We start from the raw sequence: 16,188 nt of genomic DNA, 5'->3' as shown, positions 1-16,188 counted from the left end.
TATAAAATGTTCATATTAACGATGAAGAAGCGTGTAACGGATTATGTTTAGAGATCACACCTCTTGAATTCTTGAATAAAAATTCGAATCGCTTGAAAAAATTCCTTAAGGACCAGGTACTAATTTCGCATTCCCTAATGTACACAACTGAAATAACCATCCATAACTGATACAGTCACTCCTAAATGTCCATTCGTTTACAGGCCATCCGAATCCTCAACCGTAAAGTAGAATAAAATGTAAATTATGAAGACGAGAATTCCCTGCCGAAAAATTGTGTATACGAAGAAAACGGAATACGAGATCGCTGGCATAGTTCCGAGAGGGAAAAGTGGGAGTTTAAACCATATTTATACGAGCGGCGTGGCGCGCGCCTGCCTGTGTGGCGATTTTGCCGACAGAGCGCGCCGCCACGGACGAATGCCAGGCATTCCAGCGTAATGTTTAAGTAGTGGGGAATCGAGGCTGGCTCTCGTGTGTCAAACAGCCTGTGTTCTGTATGTGCCCCGCGGTCGCATACCATTAGATTTTCCGTCGTTTTCAATGAAAATACGTGCCGTGCGTCGCCTCGACGTGCCAGCGGACGCCTCGCCGGATGTTTGATCCGGTACACGCCGGCTTGTCATCGCAAGATCAACGGTGAGTTAATCGTGAAAACGACGAGAGAACCACCTTAACTTCGGTTTACCTCGAGGAATGCGTGGCTCGTTTTTTTTTTTCCTCACTTCACGCTACGCCGCATTCCTCTATCGATTCCTGCCGTTGGACGGCTTTGAAGGGAATGGGAAGCTTTCGTTCGCTTGGTCGGTAAAAGAGTTTCTTCAAATCGTTACCGATCGTCCGGAAGAATGCGTTTGAAAAATTTTGTTTCCTCGTTGTTGTTGTGCCTTGGAATTTTTTAATCGTGTGCACGCGCGCGCGTGTGTTCGCATGCTTGTCGTTACACGATACTGAAACTCTTGCGTTTGCCGTTTCGTTGATTTGTCACTGATTTCATCTTGATTTTCCAGTGATTTTTCTACCTCGATCTCGATACAATTGAATGTTTAACGGTTTCTAAACTCTGCCGGCAATTCAGTTTTCTAGTGAATTATTGATAAAAATTTTGATAAAACGCAGTGGATGCCTGGAGGGATAGATATTCAGTCCAAATTATGGGATTACTTGCTAATTTTTATTCCAATTGCAAATAAATATTAACTTCGCTATTTTCACTCCGGCAGAAAATAAAAACAAAGAAAACCGAAATCTTCAATTGTATTAATATCAAACGCGAATGAATCTTCATACTTTTAATTGCGATTTTTGATAAGGTAATCAGAAGATAGTTCCGTTTTCATGAGAAATCTGTGAAATGTATGATAATTCAGTGAAAGAACGATTTAGAAGGTATTGTTTATGTCGTTAGGAATGAAATTGCGACGCCGGTTGCGAGGAAGTTTGGAAAGAGAGCAGGGGGCGCGATACGAGAGCAAGAAGAGGAACATTGTGAGTAGTGATGGATTCGAGTACGCCTTTAGATCGCTCTGACCACGACAAATGTTATAAACGATCGCATAATCTCGAATATCATGACCATACGGATACTTGGATAACGGTGGATTTTCTGCAAGAGATTGCCTTTTAGTTCGGAACCGCGCGATATCCGTGCGCGTGGTTGTGTCAGCGGTAGACGTGGTAGAACGAGTTGGATTAGTCGGCGATGAACTCAGATCCATCACTTGCGAACATGTTAACGGTGGGCGGAGTGGGATCGAGCGAGTACGCGTGGGGACTCGCGGAGCTGCGTAGGGAGGGCTGCCCGCGGGGTATCGAGGGACGCGGCCGGCGGGCCTCTGGTGAGGGGTCCGCATTCCACAGACAATGTCACGTTTTTTAATCCCCGTTTTACTTTATTTGTGCTGGCTCCGGCCGCGAGGAAGGCCCCCAAAACAGTTAACTTCGACTTCTGTCTCTAGAGTGTGGTGTAATCGTCGTGACGGTGTCGAAGGGACTCGACAACGTGTTCGAATCGCGGGCATTTCAACCCGCGTCGAACACCTGCTGCATCCCCGGCCACGAGGTGCAACACCTCCTGGAGTCGAGTCGCGGATAAGTCGTGGAGTTCTTCTTTGAACAATCGGGACTGGCAACTAATACGTGAAACTGGTGCATCGAGGATACCAGGCCGGAGTTCTCCAAGAGGAATCCCGCGAAGAGATGTCAGCCGTCGAGAGCGCCTTGGATGTCCTCTCCAGGGCGGCCACCATGGTGCAAGGTCAGTTTGTCTCGTGACTTACTCGTCCGACGGGGCTGGATAACCACCGGGCACCGTCAACACTCGTTGTGATTGTTGGGTGCTGCTCGAGCTTCTGGTGAAGCCACACAAAGATCAGGACTTTGTAACGAGGTGTATTCCAGCTCAGCATAGGCTACTGCTAGCGGAGTCAGTTGTAATTGTAGTCGGTTTCTATTTTAGAGCATAATTGCTCTATGACCGAGGGATAAGGTCGTACTCATTGGTGTACAGGGCGTTGCAAAAATCCGGAAAATCGTTGCACAGATAGATACTTCGTGGAGAATAGAAATTGCTCGATAACGCGATTTATATTCGGAGAATGGTAATTTACGCGTTGCGTTACAACCGATTTTTGTAACATCCTGTACGCAGAGTGCTCGCTATGACTTTACAGACTAACAGGCACGAGAAAACTATTTAATTTTCCTATACTGGAGGCAAGTCGAGGGATCGTAGATTAATTTTGTTGATGTTCCGTTTCCATGAAACCTAAAACCAGTTCATTTTCAGATACACTCCAAAGTCTTCATCCACAAGCTCTCCATTCTTCCTTCAGGAAATTCCCGAACTCGTACGAAGACGATAAAACATAAAAGACCGCGTTTCCACGAGTAATAGACTAACCGAGGGAGTTAATTGAAGGTACGGCGAACCGTTTGACAGAATCTGTTTGCCAGCGTAGGGTCGCGAGGGATTTATGTAAGAAGAGAGGAGAGGCCAGTCAGAGCTCGCATTCCTGTGAAATGCCAATTTCGCGTCGAATTAGATAACATTGTGCGGCGTTTATTTTAGATTCGCGTACGCTGCTCCTCCGTCGGACTCCTTGGCAAGAGACTCTCGAACGAGCCTCCTTCTGACGTTTAATTTCAATTAAGACAAGTTGTCATTCGTCTCTTCGAGCACGTACAAGTCGGTCCTTTTATTAGAAAGAGGCAGTCTCGCCACTTGTGTATTCTTAAAGCTTCTCACGATGTCACGAAACGGACTGCTGGCTAAAGTGTGTCATTTTCGCAATAGTCTACTGTGTAATCAAGCGTAAACAATAGTCTTTCCACGATGGAATAGTTGAATCATTCAGTTACTCTATTGCGAGACTTATTTCGGTACTTTCGTTGCTGTGGAATGAACGGATTCTTGTTTTATTTGCGGAAGGTGTTGGGGTTTGGTTGTCCGCTGGAATTCCATACACAGGAAGAGAACCTACACGCTCTTTATCGGAACTTGACTCATGGGAATATGATAAAAGTCGGAAAAAATTTGTTATCAGGCATTCCATTACTCTTGGGCTTCAAAAATCATCAAGAGTGACGACCATAAGGAAACGATCGTTTCTCGATAGTATGAATGCATCTCGCAAGGAAAAAAAAAAAGAGTTCAAGGGAAATCTAGCTTCTTCTCCAAATATAGAAGTGCAAGAGAAGGAAAATTGATTTGAGCAACAAGGTGTAACCGCAAAGTGTGACGCGTTAGAGAAAAGGATCCACTTTCGAGGGCAATCGGGAGCATGACAACGCGACCACGGCGATGATTTTCAATAAATCATCGTGCTCCTTGCCATCGGAGCGGACAGCGGAACGTAACGAGCCCGGTTGTCTCGGGTACGTGTGATTGGTCCCTCCTCTGCGTTGTTTGTTGTGATGGAATGCCCGTGCCTCGAACCTGTTCCGAATACCAGACATAGTTGCGCCCGCATGCGGATGATGGCGCGCTCTGTGACTTTCTCGACAGCCAAAAATACGCTCCCCTGTTTATCGACGTGATCTCATTACTTCCAAACGGTATGAAAGGACAATTCGTTAAACTGATTTATCGTGGATGACCAATTCAATTTTCCAACGATCCCAAAACTTGAAGAACTAGGAAACGAGGATTCGAACGTGTCCCCAACTCGCAGAGAGTACCAAAAAAAGAGCGATCGATCTTAAAAAGGACAATAGGTATGGAATTATTATTCCAGACCCCATCCCAGAGGATCCAAGATAAGAGGAATAGTGGAAAACAGTGTAGAAAATAACATTACATAAATCTTACCTTTACATCGAGGAGTCAAGATTATCGTTTCAATTGGTACCTTCAGTTAAAAGTATTGATATTCAGTAGCGTATCTAACTCGCTGGTCTTTTCTTAATTCAGCACATTCCGTAGGATGTAAATTTCGCTCATCCGGCAGGAATATCGTTTGAATCGAACCTACGCGGGCTCTGGAGAACAGGAAGGAGATATGGGAGGACGTGTTCGTTCGAAATTTGCTGAAACGTTCGGCCTATTCACGCCCACGAGGCCGCGATTCGTTGGTAAATGGTCGCCTGATAACCATGCGTGATTACCTGGTCGCCTTGCTATTAAAATGCCTCGCATTCCTGCCCGATGCCTCACGATTTCTCGAGGATAACGTGCCACCTTGATCTTGCTTAGGAATCGTACACATATATGATAATAGTATAGAGAGCCCTACGGCTTGTCTGCTTCTACCAATTCTGATATTTTTATTCCACACGCACACGTACGTGTAAACTCTTCCGTGATTTTCCATTTTTTAAACATCTGTTGTATTTTGTAGGAATAAGAGACAAGACGTGTACAGTGTTACTTCTATAATTGAAATCGCGATTTCTGTGGCTACGAATTAGCAGTTGATCTCGCCTTTTTGTCGGATGATGCATTGAACTACGCTGCGAACTTTGAGTGCGATAGGATGGGTTTGTAGTTTCTGAAAATTGTATTTATAGTATCCGATGATTCCTGGGACAACGTGATAATACTCGAAATTGGATACTTTCCGCGGAACCGACGGAAGGAATCCGAGGATTCTTATCTGACGAATTTTTCACGCGAACGTGACGCCGTGGACATGGCATACACGTGCACTGAACGCACATGTGCATCGATCGCCTACCTGCCGCGGGAAAAAAAAGTGAAAAGAGGACGAGGAAGAAGGAAAGGGGCGAGTTAGTTGGCCAGACATGTTTCTGCCCTCTACATCTACATGCTTACACTGCTGTGCGCGGATAGGGAAGGCTTCGAATCAGTTGATGACGTCAGGTGTCGCCTAAGTTTGAAAATATTCACCTATTAATAATATACAATCGCTAGAAAATATTAAAATTATATTCCAGAGGACTTCCAGGCTGAACTGTTAACTGCGTGTTTGGCTGATGGTGAACGTTGATATCAGAATCTCGGTGAACGCCGTTGAAAAGTATGAAAAAGCTGGAAGGAAAAGAGTACGAAATACGCATAAAGCGCAGAATGCGTAGAGAGAGAGAGAGAGACCGATATCAGAATCACGGTTCGATTGAATTTATTCAAGATTTCTCTGCAAGATCAAGCCATCGTCGTTAGATCGACGCGTGCGAGCCGTGTGCATGTGTAAAAGGCAAGCTTCTCCGGTTGTACGTGGAGGGGGCAGACGACGGGACGAGGCGGATGAATGAATGAATCTTAAGACAGTCGTGTAAGAGGGGCATTCACGAATCCACGTATTTCTGACTCTGTCTAACTTTCCAGAAAACTCGCGTTCAGCGTCCAACCAAGCGGTTCCGTATCCTCTAACGTGCCGAATTTCGTTGATCCGTTGATACCACCGGCCAGATCATGCGTTGAGAAGCCAATGATCCGAGTTTCCTACCGACAACCAGTTGAATTCGTCGATAGATCGCGTCACGCCGCTTTCTTCGAACTCTCCTCGAGGCCACCAGGACATCATGGAAGTCGCTTTCTTCGGCGAGAAGAAGATCCTCCCGTGGAAAGGATGCCCCACGTATTCCGTTCTTTAAAATTGATTTTAATCGATAGAGACGATAAGGGAAATTAGTGCTCCGTATAGTGGATGAATCTGTGCGTTTCTCTCTTGTTTTTTGTCATTCCATGGAAACCAGTTGGTGGTTCATGGTGTCCCCTTGTCCTTGAGATTCGATGGACCGTCTACGGAGAAATAAGAGAGAAGAGTCCTCAACGGTTGATGCATCGTTGTTCGGTATTCGTTAGTGATTCACAAGTTGGGTTCATGACGACTGAAGATTTTTGGAGAACATGGAAGTCTCGACGAGGAGAAGGTGCATCTGGCAGCCGTGGCTCACCACGGAGAACTTTCGCGCTGTGTACAAGCCCGGAGGTACGTGTACGGAAATCTTCTGGATCGTTTCACGGGACGTTCGTCCTTTCAATTTTCATAATAGATTCACGGATCTTTGGTCACCAATATTGTAGAGCGTTAGAAGGACGTCGAGGTTTCATCGATGTGTCGTATATTGGACGTTAACTCCAAAGGAAGTGCGGAACCAAGGTGCAATTAACCGAATTCGAAAGTGGAAGTATGTGTAACGAAGATTAAAACAAAGATTAAACTTCATGGTGATTATTTCTTAAGTCTGTGCGTATGAAGTTACCGTCTCGCATAGGGAAATTTTTAGTCTGCTGCCATTAAAATAATTTCCAGCGCCAACTATACGATTAAGTCTCTTTCTTATCACTTAACGATAGAGGAAAGCGCTTTGACAAAATCAACTTTAAAGTCAATTAACTTTCACATTTTCCACGATGGATGTTTTCACCAATCCAATATTTACGTGGATCGAACTTTCCGGGAGTGTTTCAGAACCTCTCGCACCTGGGTATCTCCTATAGATCGTCGAATTTGACGAAAATATCGCAGAAGCCAGCAGCCGGAGAGTTAATTGAACGGAACGATCCGAGCTTTGATCCACGCGTTCGGTCCATTCATCTTTTCCCTGACCGCTGGCTCATCCTTCGCCTTTAAACCAGTTTGACCGTCTTCCTGGCGATCCTCTCACGGCTATTAGGCACTTCCTGCCTCATCCTGGGAACCAGACTCGTTTCGCTACTCACCCTTTCGCGTCCTCCGCCTCTTTCGTCTCGTTCTCTGTCGCTCCTTTGTCCTCTACACGCTACGCGTGTGTTTCTCGATCGTTCGAAGGGCGTTAGATCGATTTCCGATGTTGGACATCACCGGGAACGGAAGCAGGCGATCCGTGGATTTTTTATAAATAAATTAAACGCGGCACTAGAGGCTCGAGGGCAGATTTGCGTCCTGTCCCTATTCTTTACACCCTTTTCGATAGTTCGCTAGCGGTTTTAATAGGTTTAGGGCATTGTTAAAGGTCGAATAATTGTATTTGGATGTCTTGAAACCCGGACCTTTCGATTCTTTTCCGAGCTATCAATTTCTCTGTACTTTTGCATGCGTGACAAAATTAAGAAGGGACATGCAGCACGAGTAACTACTCTATACGTATCTAGGATGGTCTCTCTTTCCGACTTTAAAATAGCAGAAAACTTATTTATTATATTTATTTGCAGGTCCTAACATTACTATCCTTCTGTGCAACGTCCGCGAGGTTTTTGCCGCTCGAAAACCAAAAGTGAAAGAACAGAACAAAATTAGTTCCACGATTAGACAAGTATATAGAACGACTAGATAGACGAAAGTGATTTCTTTGCCGGATGATACCTTTGAAACTGTTTGCAGAGGATCTTATTTAATGGAAGACACTGATTAGGACAAGAATTCATTTTGGGTTTCACAAATGCTTTGGTTCTCTTGTCATTGAAATCACATGTAGATAACTAAGAGCATTTTACACAGCACGCAGTCGCTAAGTCTCGATACGTACCCATGTTTTTCAAGGAGACGCTTTTTATTCAAGTTCTGCATTTTATTTTCGCCGTCGCGCGAAACTAAGGTCAAATAACGAAGGAGCGATCTACATAGTACTCACATTTTGACGCGGAAAACAAGAATAATATAGGAAACTTAAGCGGAAATGTTTTTCTGATTGCATAGAAGAGAGACCAAAGGCAACAAATCTCCACCGGAAGCCGAGCAGCGCGTGGCGCAAGGAGCGTAGGAGGGATCCAATTCAGAGCGAGGCTCTAGACATGTCCGCGGCACGGGTCCATCATCATCATCATCACAGCAGGCCCAGCGTGATCGTGCCCACCACCCCACAGCCTGGTAAGCATGTGGTCCGCGCAGTGGCTTGGATCGAAGGATTTACCGACATTTTACCAGAACATCACTCCACTCTGAACTCGAAAACGAAGACTTTCGTCGTGTATGCTCCTGTTATCTCATTCGAATATCCTCAATTATGGTTAAAAGTGTCACCAAATCCTTCGAAAATCCGGATCGCTTGACGTCGGTCCCTGGCGTGCTCTCCGCGTGGATTCGTTAGGCGAGAATGGCTGGACACCGTTGTTCTTGGCCTCGCGGGGCGCAAGCCAGGGGCGGTTATTGTCTGGCGCATGGGGTAACCGCATGCTTTGACAATGCGGCGTGATGTACGCCGCGCAGATGCTTGGCTATTGAATAGAGAAGCACACGGTCTGTGTCGGCTACGAGCTGGAATTCCTCTGTGCAAGCCTGAACAGAAAAACTAACGAATATTTAGCAGCTGTCTAAGTCGACGATTCATTTATTCTCCGTAAACGAGAAAAGTTTTAGCTAATATCAATAGACAGTTACAGCCCTTCTTTTGTATCGTCTACCTTGCTGGACTTGAATTCGAGTCTGACATTCGTCGTGTTGTATTTTGCAATAAGTGGAGGAATAAACATTGTCACTGTTCACCAGGAACAACTATCGAGGACACGGCAGTGACGCCCACCCCATCGTTGACGCCGTCGGCGGCAGCAGGAGGCCAAAGAACCGGGGTCAGAACCGTGGGTGGTGTGAGCGACCCTGCAATAGACGAGCACTTCAAGCGATCCTTAGGCCTGGAGGAGTACGCTGCAGTTTTCAACGCCACTACCACCGACAAGGAAGCAGGCCTCAGTGGTACGTTGCTTAAAAAGAAAAAGAACTCGTTTAGAAAACAGATACCACCGTTTTATGGACAAAGTATAAGATTTTGCTTCTGAAACTCTTTCCGCAGTGGATGACCATTTCGCAAAAGCTTTGGGGGAGACTTGGACGAGGCTTCAGGCGACTAGCAGAAGCAAGGACTCTACCTAACTGCTGGCCAGTTAAACGGAAGTCGTCTTCGTTACTTTGCGTCGTTGTTGTTGCCTGCGTTCTCTTCACTGTGACGTCCGATTTGGTTCCGTCGCTCCTTTAAAGTAATCCATAAATTAAGGTGAAACTGATATATTCGTGAGCGGGACAGTGGAAGCAACCAACGAACTCTCTATTATTAATATCCTTAATATTATTATTATTATTATTAATATTATTATTATTATTATTATTATTATTATTATTATTATTATTATTATTATTATTATTATTATTATCATCATCTTGGTTCGCGTGGAAAGCAGAATGAAAGAGTACCGAAGTGTCCTTCAAAGTCACAGATGCTCTAGAAAATAATCCTGTTCCCGAAGAGCAACGACGTAAACGCAAGACTAGAGAATTAAGAGTTAATTTAAAGGTAATTGAAATACGCCGACACACGCATTATTGTTTTACACGCGGAATAATTAGTCTCATCGTTTAATCGAATGAATAATTAGATAAGAAATTGACTCTTTTTTGCTTTGATAAGGATTACTTGTTCGCAGTAACGTCATCGTTCTACCGGAACAGCTAAGTAAGCGGTCATGATATTCGTGGCCTCTGCACACCAATCTTTCTAACATGTTGCAACAATTGTACTCGAGATGTTGTATATATAAACGCGTATTCTTTTATCATGCCATCATCGCGGCCCGAGAAGGCCTCAAGTTATTTATTATTACGATGTTCCATATTGCCTCGCTAAACACTAGGTCCGTTCACTCTTTTCAACTTCTTTTCGCTGCAGCGAAACATTGAAAATTAAACGATTCTTGTTCGACGACTATCTTTTTTTGTTGGGTTGCAATTGCTAAATGGACGAAGTACCTCGACGTTGACGTTCTTCTTCTACGCAATGCAAATAGAATGCATTCTACTTGAAAATTGAATTCCTACGTATCATTGTAGTATAAAAAGGATCGAACCGTAGCGATCTCCTGGAGACTACTCCCTTCGATCACCGTACGCGAAAGGGAGAAAGCTACGAATACGTAAAACGTCGAATTTTCAACGTAGATACGCGAAGCGTTAAAATTATCGCAACTATTAGAAGAAAAGAGTATAACGAGCGGAGCAACTTGTACGTAATTAATTATTCGCTTAATCGTTTATACATATATGTATATGTAACATGTACGTTGTAATTATAGAAAAAACGGAGAGTCTTTATAAAGAACGTAGAGAGTAAGCGCGAAACCGTATAAATCGAGCCGGTCGTTGCAGCACAAACTTGTAACGCATGTTCACCTCGTGTAACTATTATATACATATGTATTGTACGAAGAGAAGAGAAAGAATGAAAGAGGATGCATAAAAATTAGCGGCTAATGATATTTTGTGGCTGGCAATACCGTTGTTATCAGTAGAAAAGGTGTATTCCTCCTTCCGCTCCCGGTGGATTCCTGGCGATCAATCGATGGAGATTGCTAAGAAGAGTAGTACTGATTTCAAATGGTGCTAGGAGGCCTATCACAAACCCCAGCACGCACAGAAGTCAGTACCTCTGCCTTCTTATAATCTTCGGGTTGTCACTGTCGATTATCAGTGTCTTCCATTAAAAAAAAAAAGAAGGTAGCTCACTTTCTATTACATCTACCGATTTACTTCGCTCCTTTAGCGATTTTAGAGAACGTATTCTTCGTCAGAAAATTGCGAAAACTTTCAGGATTTGACTTAGCGTGTTAAGAAGATTTTCTGTAGGATTACGCGCATTCTTCGAGCCCAAAGTTCCGTATCCTCCTCCAGCGATGGGAAACCGATCAACAACGGGGATGATATCACTTTCTACTCCAAAACTCCACTTGAAAAACGTTCCACTTCCAGTCCCAGCAACCTGGCCTCCGTTCTTGCAACAGCGACCAAGTAAAATCACTTTTATCCGTTGACAATCGGTACCATGAACCGACAGTATCGTTCCACGACGTACTTCTGCCAGCTGCAGGCTCTCCGTGCGAAAAAACAAAGGAAGTCGCGGGGTGGTTGGCGACACTTTTTTTTTTCGGCAACGTGACAACGAGGACGGCGTCCCGAGAAGAAGGAAGAGAGGCTTTATCCGTGTCGTAGGTGGGCCCCAGACCTAACCCAGACTGTCCCAGGAGCGCTCGGATGGCTTCCTATATGCAGGCAGCCTGTTCACTTGCCGTAAAGCAAAATGGTAACTTAATATTAGACTTGAATATAAGTACGGTAATCCCACACCACAGAGTCCAAAGTAAGCCTACACCTACCAAGCCGGCCATCCCTGGACCTCGAGTTCCCCCTTACGAACGCCCTCGAGCGTAATAATACGACGGGATACTAGATATCGGTGCTCTCTGTGCACTTCTAGGTGCAAATTGCGACCACCTATGCACGCTCTGCTGGCCATTCCTGTTTCTCCGTCCCGAGCCGCCTGGTACCAGCCGTCGTCGTATCTCTTCCTGTCAGCGAGCTCCTTATGGCCTGTCGTCCAAGAAAACAACTCTCTTCTGGCCAGACACGTCCAAAAATAACAGATTCGATTAGATCGTGCAATGTTTTCAGTCAGTTGGACCCTTGATATCGAGACATCTCTGACTTGGGCATGCATTTTCTTCACAGGGTGGATCGAAGGGGTAGGGATTGCCAAAATTGTCCGTGGTCATCTTTGTTATGAAACAGAGACATCGAATTCGAAGGAAGTAGGGCGAAAGTTTTTTGCCAGTTTATTGGAACAGACTCGTCGATCTTTAGACCGCAACACGGAGGTTTATAGGAGGAGCATTAGGTTCTTTTTCTTCAATCATTATTTATCACTCGGAAATAGCGTCTCTGGCGTGGAATCGTAGAAACTCGATACCGTTTTTCACAATTTTTTCAGAGAAACGCCGTGAGCGCTCCTCGAAGTGCGACGACCTTCGCGCCGTGAAGAACTAGGATAAACCAGTGGTCTGCGTGTCTCTTTGGACTTGGAGTAAGCTAATCCGACCTCGTATCATGTTTGCAGCCCTTTTAAACGATACCGATACGCCTTAGTCACAAAAGTTGTATGTTCCAAGCATCAGGCTGTGTTTCTCCATATTCTCGATAGAAATGTACAGATTCATCCGGCCAATATCCGTCGTTTACAAAGAATATAGTACGAAAATGAAGAAACAAAGGGTTCCTAAAGCTCTGATGGCTATCACAAAAGCATACTGGACTCTTCAAGAGGTGAACGTACGTTATTACCGTTAATTTATGGTACAACGGTTGTTCCAGGGTGTTTTTAACGATAATCAAAGATTTTTCAGGTCTCACGACGGCTATCTGATAAGAGTAGAGAACACGATTTTCGGCTATTTCGAATCCAGAATCAGAGGGTTGAAACGCAGCTGGAAATAGGCCAGTAGCGCGTGCAGATGTTCGTGGAAGCTATTTCCCGGCGCGCGCAGGTGTTTGTATGACTGTCCACGACCGACTACCCTCTCTTTGGTAATGAAACCATTCCACAGCGACGACTTTGTGATTCCACCCTTGCTGGATGCTATAATTTATCTTCTATATCATTTGGAAGGGGAAGCTTTCGGTTTACGATCGGATTAAATGACTTCTGGAATGTCTGCCGCGTTCTATCCAACGTTTACTCGAATTAAAATGCTTCAGAAGCAACTATTTCACGAAAACAAGAACATCTCATTTACGTTGCTAAAACTTTGGAAATTTCTTTCACTAAAAACATCGTTCATGTTGCTGAAACGTATTGCGAAAATGTATCTGGTACACGCGAACGAAAGATACGGGAGTTTTTTTTTTTTTTAAACGAACGTTTTCCTCTCTAAACGTGCCCTGTTTCAATCGACGGGGGTACACACCGAGTTCAGAGCTAGGATTCTTTCGCGATGGACCAACAGCCACCCCTTGCAGATGGTGTCTCCCTCGTAAAAAGCATTTCTACCGTTGTATTTTAGCCGAGAGATATCGATCCAAGTTACTCTCAATAGAATCACGCTCCAAAAATTTCTATTCCCATTGTCTAAAGCAACGATCGCTATTGACTCCGGAGAATGGGATTGGCGGTGGTCGCAGTATGACTTTCCTCGCGGGCAACGCTCAGGATAGTTGCTCGTAGAGTCGACAGCAGATCGACTAGCTTTTCTGTTCGTTCATGGCATATTACTGTTTGTTTATTTTAAGTCTCAGGCGTATCTTGTTTCGGAGCCAGACCCAGCTGACCGCAGCCTGGCATCGTTTTCTCGTTTTATTCTCTTGCGTTACTCTTGCGTCGACTTGGTGTCGGTGGCGCGAATTAAGCGAGAAAAATCAGCACACAGACCGGATACGGGCAATTTCCAGAATGATCGATTCGGTTTATGAGAATCCACCGGATTCTAGAAGCCACGATGCTTTTTTTTTCTAGACGTTCAAATGTTTGTTGACATAAGTATACAGTTTTTCTGGAGCAACAGAATTTTTTTCAGATACCACCGCAAAGGCTTTGTTTTCATGGCGCAAGAAGGAACTGGATATAGATTGCTTCAACTGGAAAAGTTAATTATTAGAGTCAGGATAAAAGGATATTAATGGATTGAGCAACAGGTGGAGTTAAAAATAATTAATCGATGAATGATTGCAATTAATAACGTAATAAGTGGAGATAACATGGTGGATCTTATGAGAACGCAAAAATAATATTTTTGGCGCGTCCGAACCATCTCACGTTGCTAGCCTCGCATCGAAATCCCCGAGCCACCCCCAACGCCAAGAAAAATACGCTACTGTTGCATACTTGCCGCTTGCCAATCTCCCTTCCCATCAAACTGTGTAATTTCACATGAGAGGAGGTAATTTCGTTCAGAACCAAAATTAAGAAAAAGAAAACCAAGTAAATGCAAGCTAAGGAAACATAAATCTGCGATTTTCACTGAAGATCATTGAAATTTTTCAATAATTAAGTAATCTACAATTAGTTTAATGTGTACTTGTACGGAAATATGAGAATTGCTCGCACAAAAACATGGAGAGTAATTATTAAATATCGACGAACGTTGGTCTCGCTAGTTTAGCAGACGAAGTGTCAAATACTTTCGAAAAATGTCTGCAATTCTTTTGTTTTCTTTTTTATGTAATTCATCAATTTTGCAACTGCGAAGAGTTTTGTTACCTGTTGACGAAGTTGACAATATTCCACAGCATGCTCCTGCCGGCAGACGGTCCTGGCGGACACCGCAAAAGGCTATCTACAACCTTCACAAGATTGCCAGTTATCACCATAAACACCAGAGCACGCACTGGAGGTCGACTCTCCAAAATATCGATATCGGTTACGGTAAAAATCGAATGAGGAACGTGGGATCATCGGCGAACGCGCACTGGAGGGCTACCCCTGGCGGTCGACGCCGACGCATTCGACGCGAATCATCCACTGACCCCCCTGCACGCGGAAGAACTCGAATCGAACCCGGAAACGTGGCAAGGAAACGCGACGACCCCTCGAAGAGAAAACGCGAGCGCCGAAATGAATTGAAACGGCGGGACACGCGAGAACGGCGACGAAAGGAGAGAGCCATAGATGTTCGCAACGAGCATGGGACTCTGGACACGACTGATCGAGTGACCGAGGGGGTAGCATTGTAAGAATACCCCTCCTTGTGCGCTTGTATAGAATTACGTGTGTTGATCGCGCATACAGCTCTCTCTCCGTCCCCTTGGTTTCGCGGCAAAAAGGGAGCACGAAGGGAGAGAAGAGTGGCTCTCCCGTTCCTTTCTCTCCTCCTCCCTTCCCCTCTTCTACGGCCTTTCACCATGCGTATACCCACCCCTGCGTACCCCCTGCCCCCCTTCGAGGCGTCCTCTCTAACGTGCGTGAATCATGCATATCGATTTTCTTTCGGTTAGTACGTCGCGTTCGGTAGTCGTATGCCCGGTCGTGTATACGCTCCTGAACGGTACTCGCGTTTCCCCTCTACTCTAACGCGCGCGCGGAGAAAGAGCCCGGGGGCCGAACGTTGCTGAAACCCCTTCAGAGAACGCGCGTCTAGCGCGGCATCGCCAATTCTTTTCCCCATAATGGTTAGAGCAGACGAGTCTCTAGCCGTCTGCTGCCTTGGAACATAGTCATTTAAATGAAAGCTACCGTAGATTAAACGGTTCCTCTAGCCTCTCTGAAAGAGTAGTCCGTAATATGGTAATAACCCAATCAGAAATGAATTCTGGATACCCTGCGTTACCCCTGAGGTATCCATGCGAATGAGATGAACGTGAGATCTCGCGAGTCTTTCCGCTATTTCATCGGTAACAATGTCTCGATGATCATTTTGGTAACTACGAATCAACGACGTCTGTCTACCTATAAAGTGGTGGACCGAGAGTGTTTCTGATGTTTCAAGTAAATTTAATTCATTTCTAGGTATCGAGGAATGTCTTCGTTAAGAGAGTATCGCTAAAGAGGAAAAGTTTAAGGAAGAAGCGAAGAGAATGAAGAGCGCGCTGGACGAAAAAAAGTTTGCAGAGACTAAAATGATCCGGTCTGGTCCACCCCTTCTCCCCGTTCAACCTTTTCTTGGACGCTGAAAGCCCTCTGAGAGTTCCCCTCTCTTTTTGCGTGAGCAAAATGTCCCCGTATGATGCGAACAACGATGGGACGTTGCTCTTGTACCCGCCCCCCTTTTTCTGCTAATGTACTCCTAATCTTGCAGCAGCAGCAGCAGCAGCAGGCCTCCGGCAATAAACTTTCTTTGTTTTTGCTCAACTCTTTTTCTGTTCCCGTTGCGAATTCTCCGCGCTATTATTGCACACATGGTAGTCGTTGTTAATCAATTCAGGTAATCAACACAGATGGTTCCTTCGTAACGGCTTCTGAAATATAAATCCAGTTAATCGTTAAAAAAGGAATCCATAAATGTCTTACGATTAGTGTGCGATAGCGTCGAGTATTGGGGGAAGTAAATAGCATCGA

General features: G+C 44.9%; 1 protein-coding gene and 1 long non-coding RNA gene across 6 annotated transcripts; both read left to right on the top strand.

Annotated features, from left to right (window-relative positions):
- Positions 1-320: 320 nt before the first annotated feature.
- Positions 321-9,654, top strand: LOC143426852 (uncharacterized). 5 transcript variants are annotated; one of them, XM_076900537.1, is made up of 6 exons: positions 321-639; positions 1,409-1,488; positions 1,959-2,257; positions 8,082-8,252; positions 8,871-9,074; positions 9,172-9,654. In XM_076900537.1, the coding sequence occupies exons 3-6, from the start codon at positions 2,200-2,202 to the stop codon at positions 9,249-9,251; spliced, it is 513 nt and encodes a 170-aa protein (XP_076756652.1). In that variant the 5' UTR covers positions 321-639; positions 1,409-1,488; positions 1,959-2,199; the 3' UTR covers positions 9,252-9,654. The 5 variants fall into 5 exon arrangements, with proteins under 5 accessions (XP_076756652.1, XP_076756650.1, XP_076756653.1 ...); XM_076900535.1 differs by lacking the exon at positions 1,409-1,488; XM_076900538.1 differs by lacking the exons at positions 321-639; positions 1,409-1,488 and adding an exon at positions 1,819-1,838.
- Positions 9,655-10,977: 1,323 nt separating this feature from the next.
- On the top strand, positions 10,978-11,805 carry LOC143427042 (uncharacterized). The gene is made up of 3 exons (XR_013102239.1): positions 10,978-11,156; positions 11,230-11,448; positions 11,623-11,805. It is a non-coding gene; the product is annotated as an uncharacterized LOC143427042 (long non-coding RNA).
- Positions 11,806-16,188: the final 4,383 nt, after the last annotated feature.

This window comes from Xylocopa sonorina, chromosome 9 (genome assembly GCF_050948175.1).
Source record: "Xylocopa sonorina isolate GNS202 chromosome 9, iyXylSono1_principal, whole genome shotgun sequence".
Lineage (NCBI taxonomy): Eukaryota > Metazoa > Arthropoda > Insecta > Hymenoptera > Apidae > Xylocopa > Xylocopa sonorina.
Note: the sequence above shows the minus strand (reverse complement) of the source record. Positions and strands in the feature narration are given on the sequence as shown.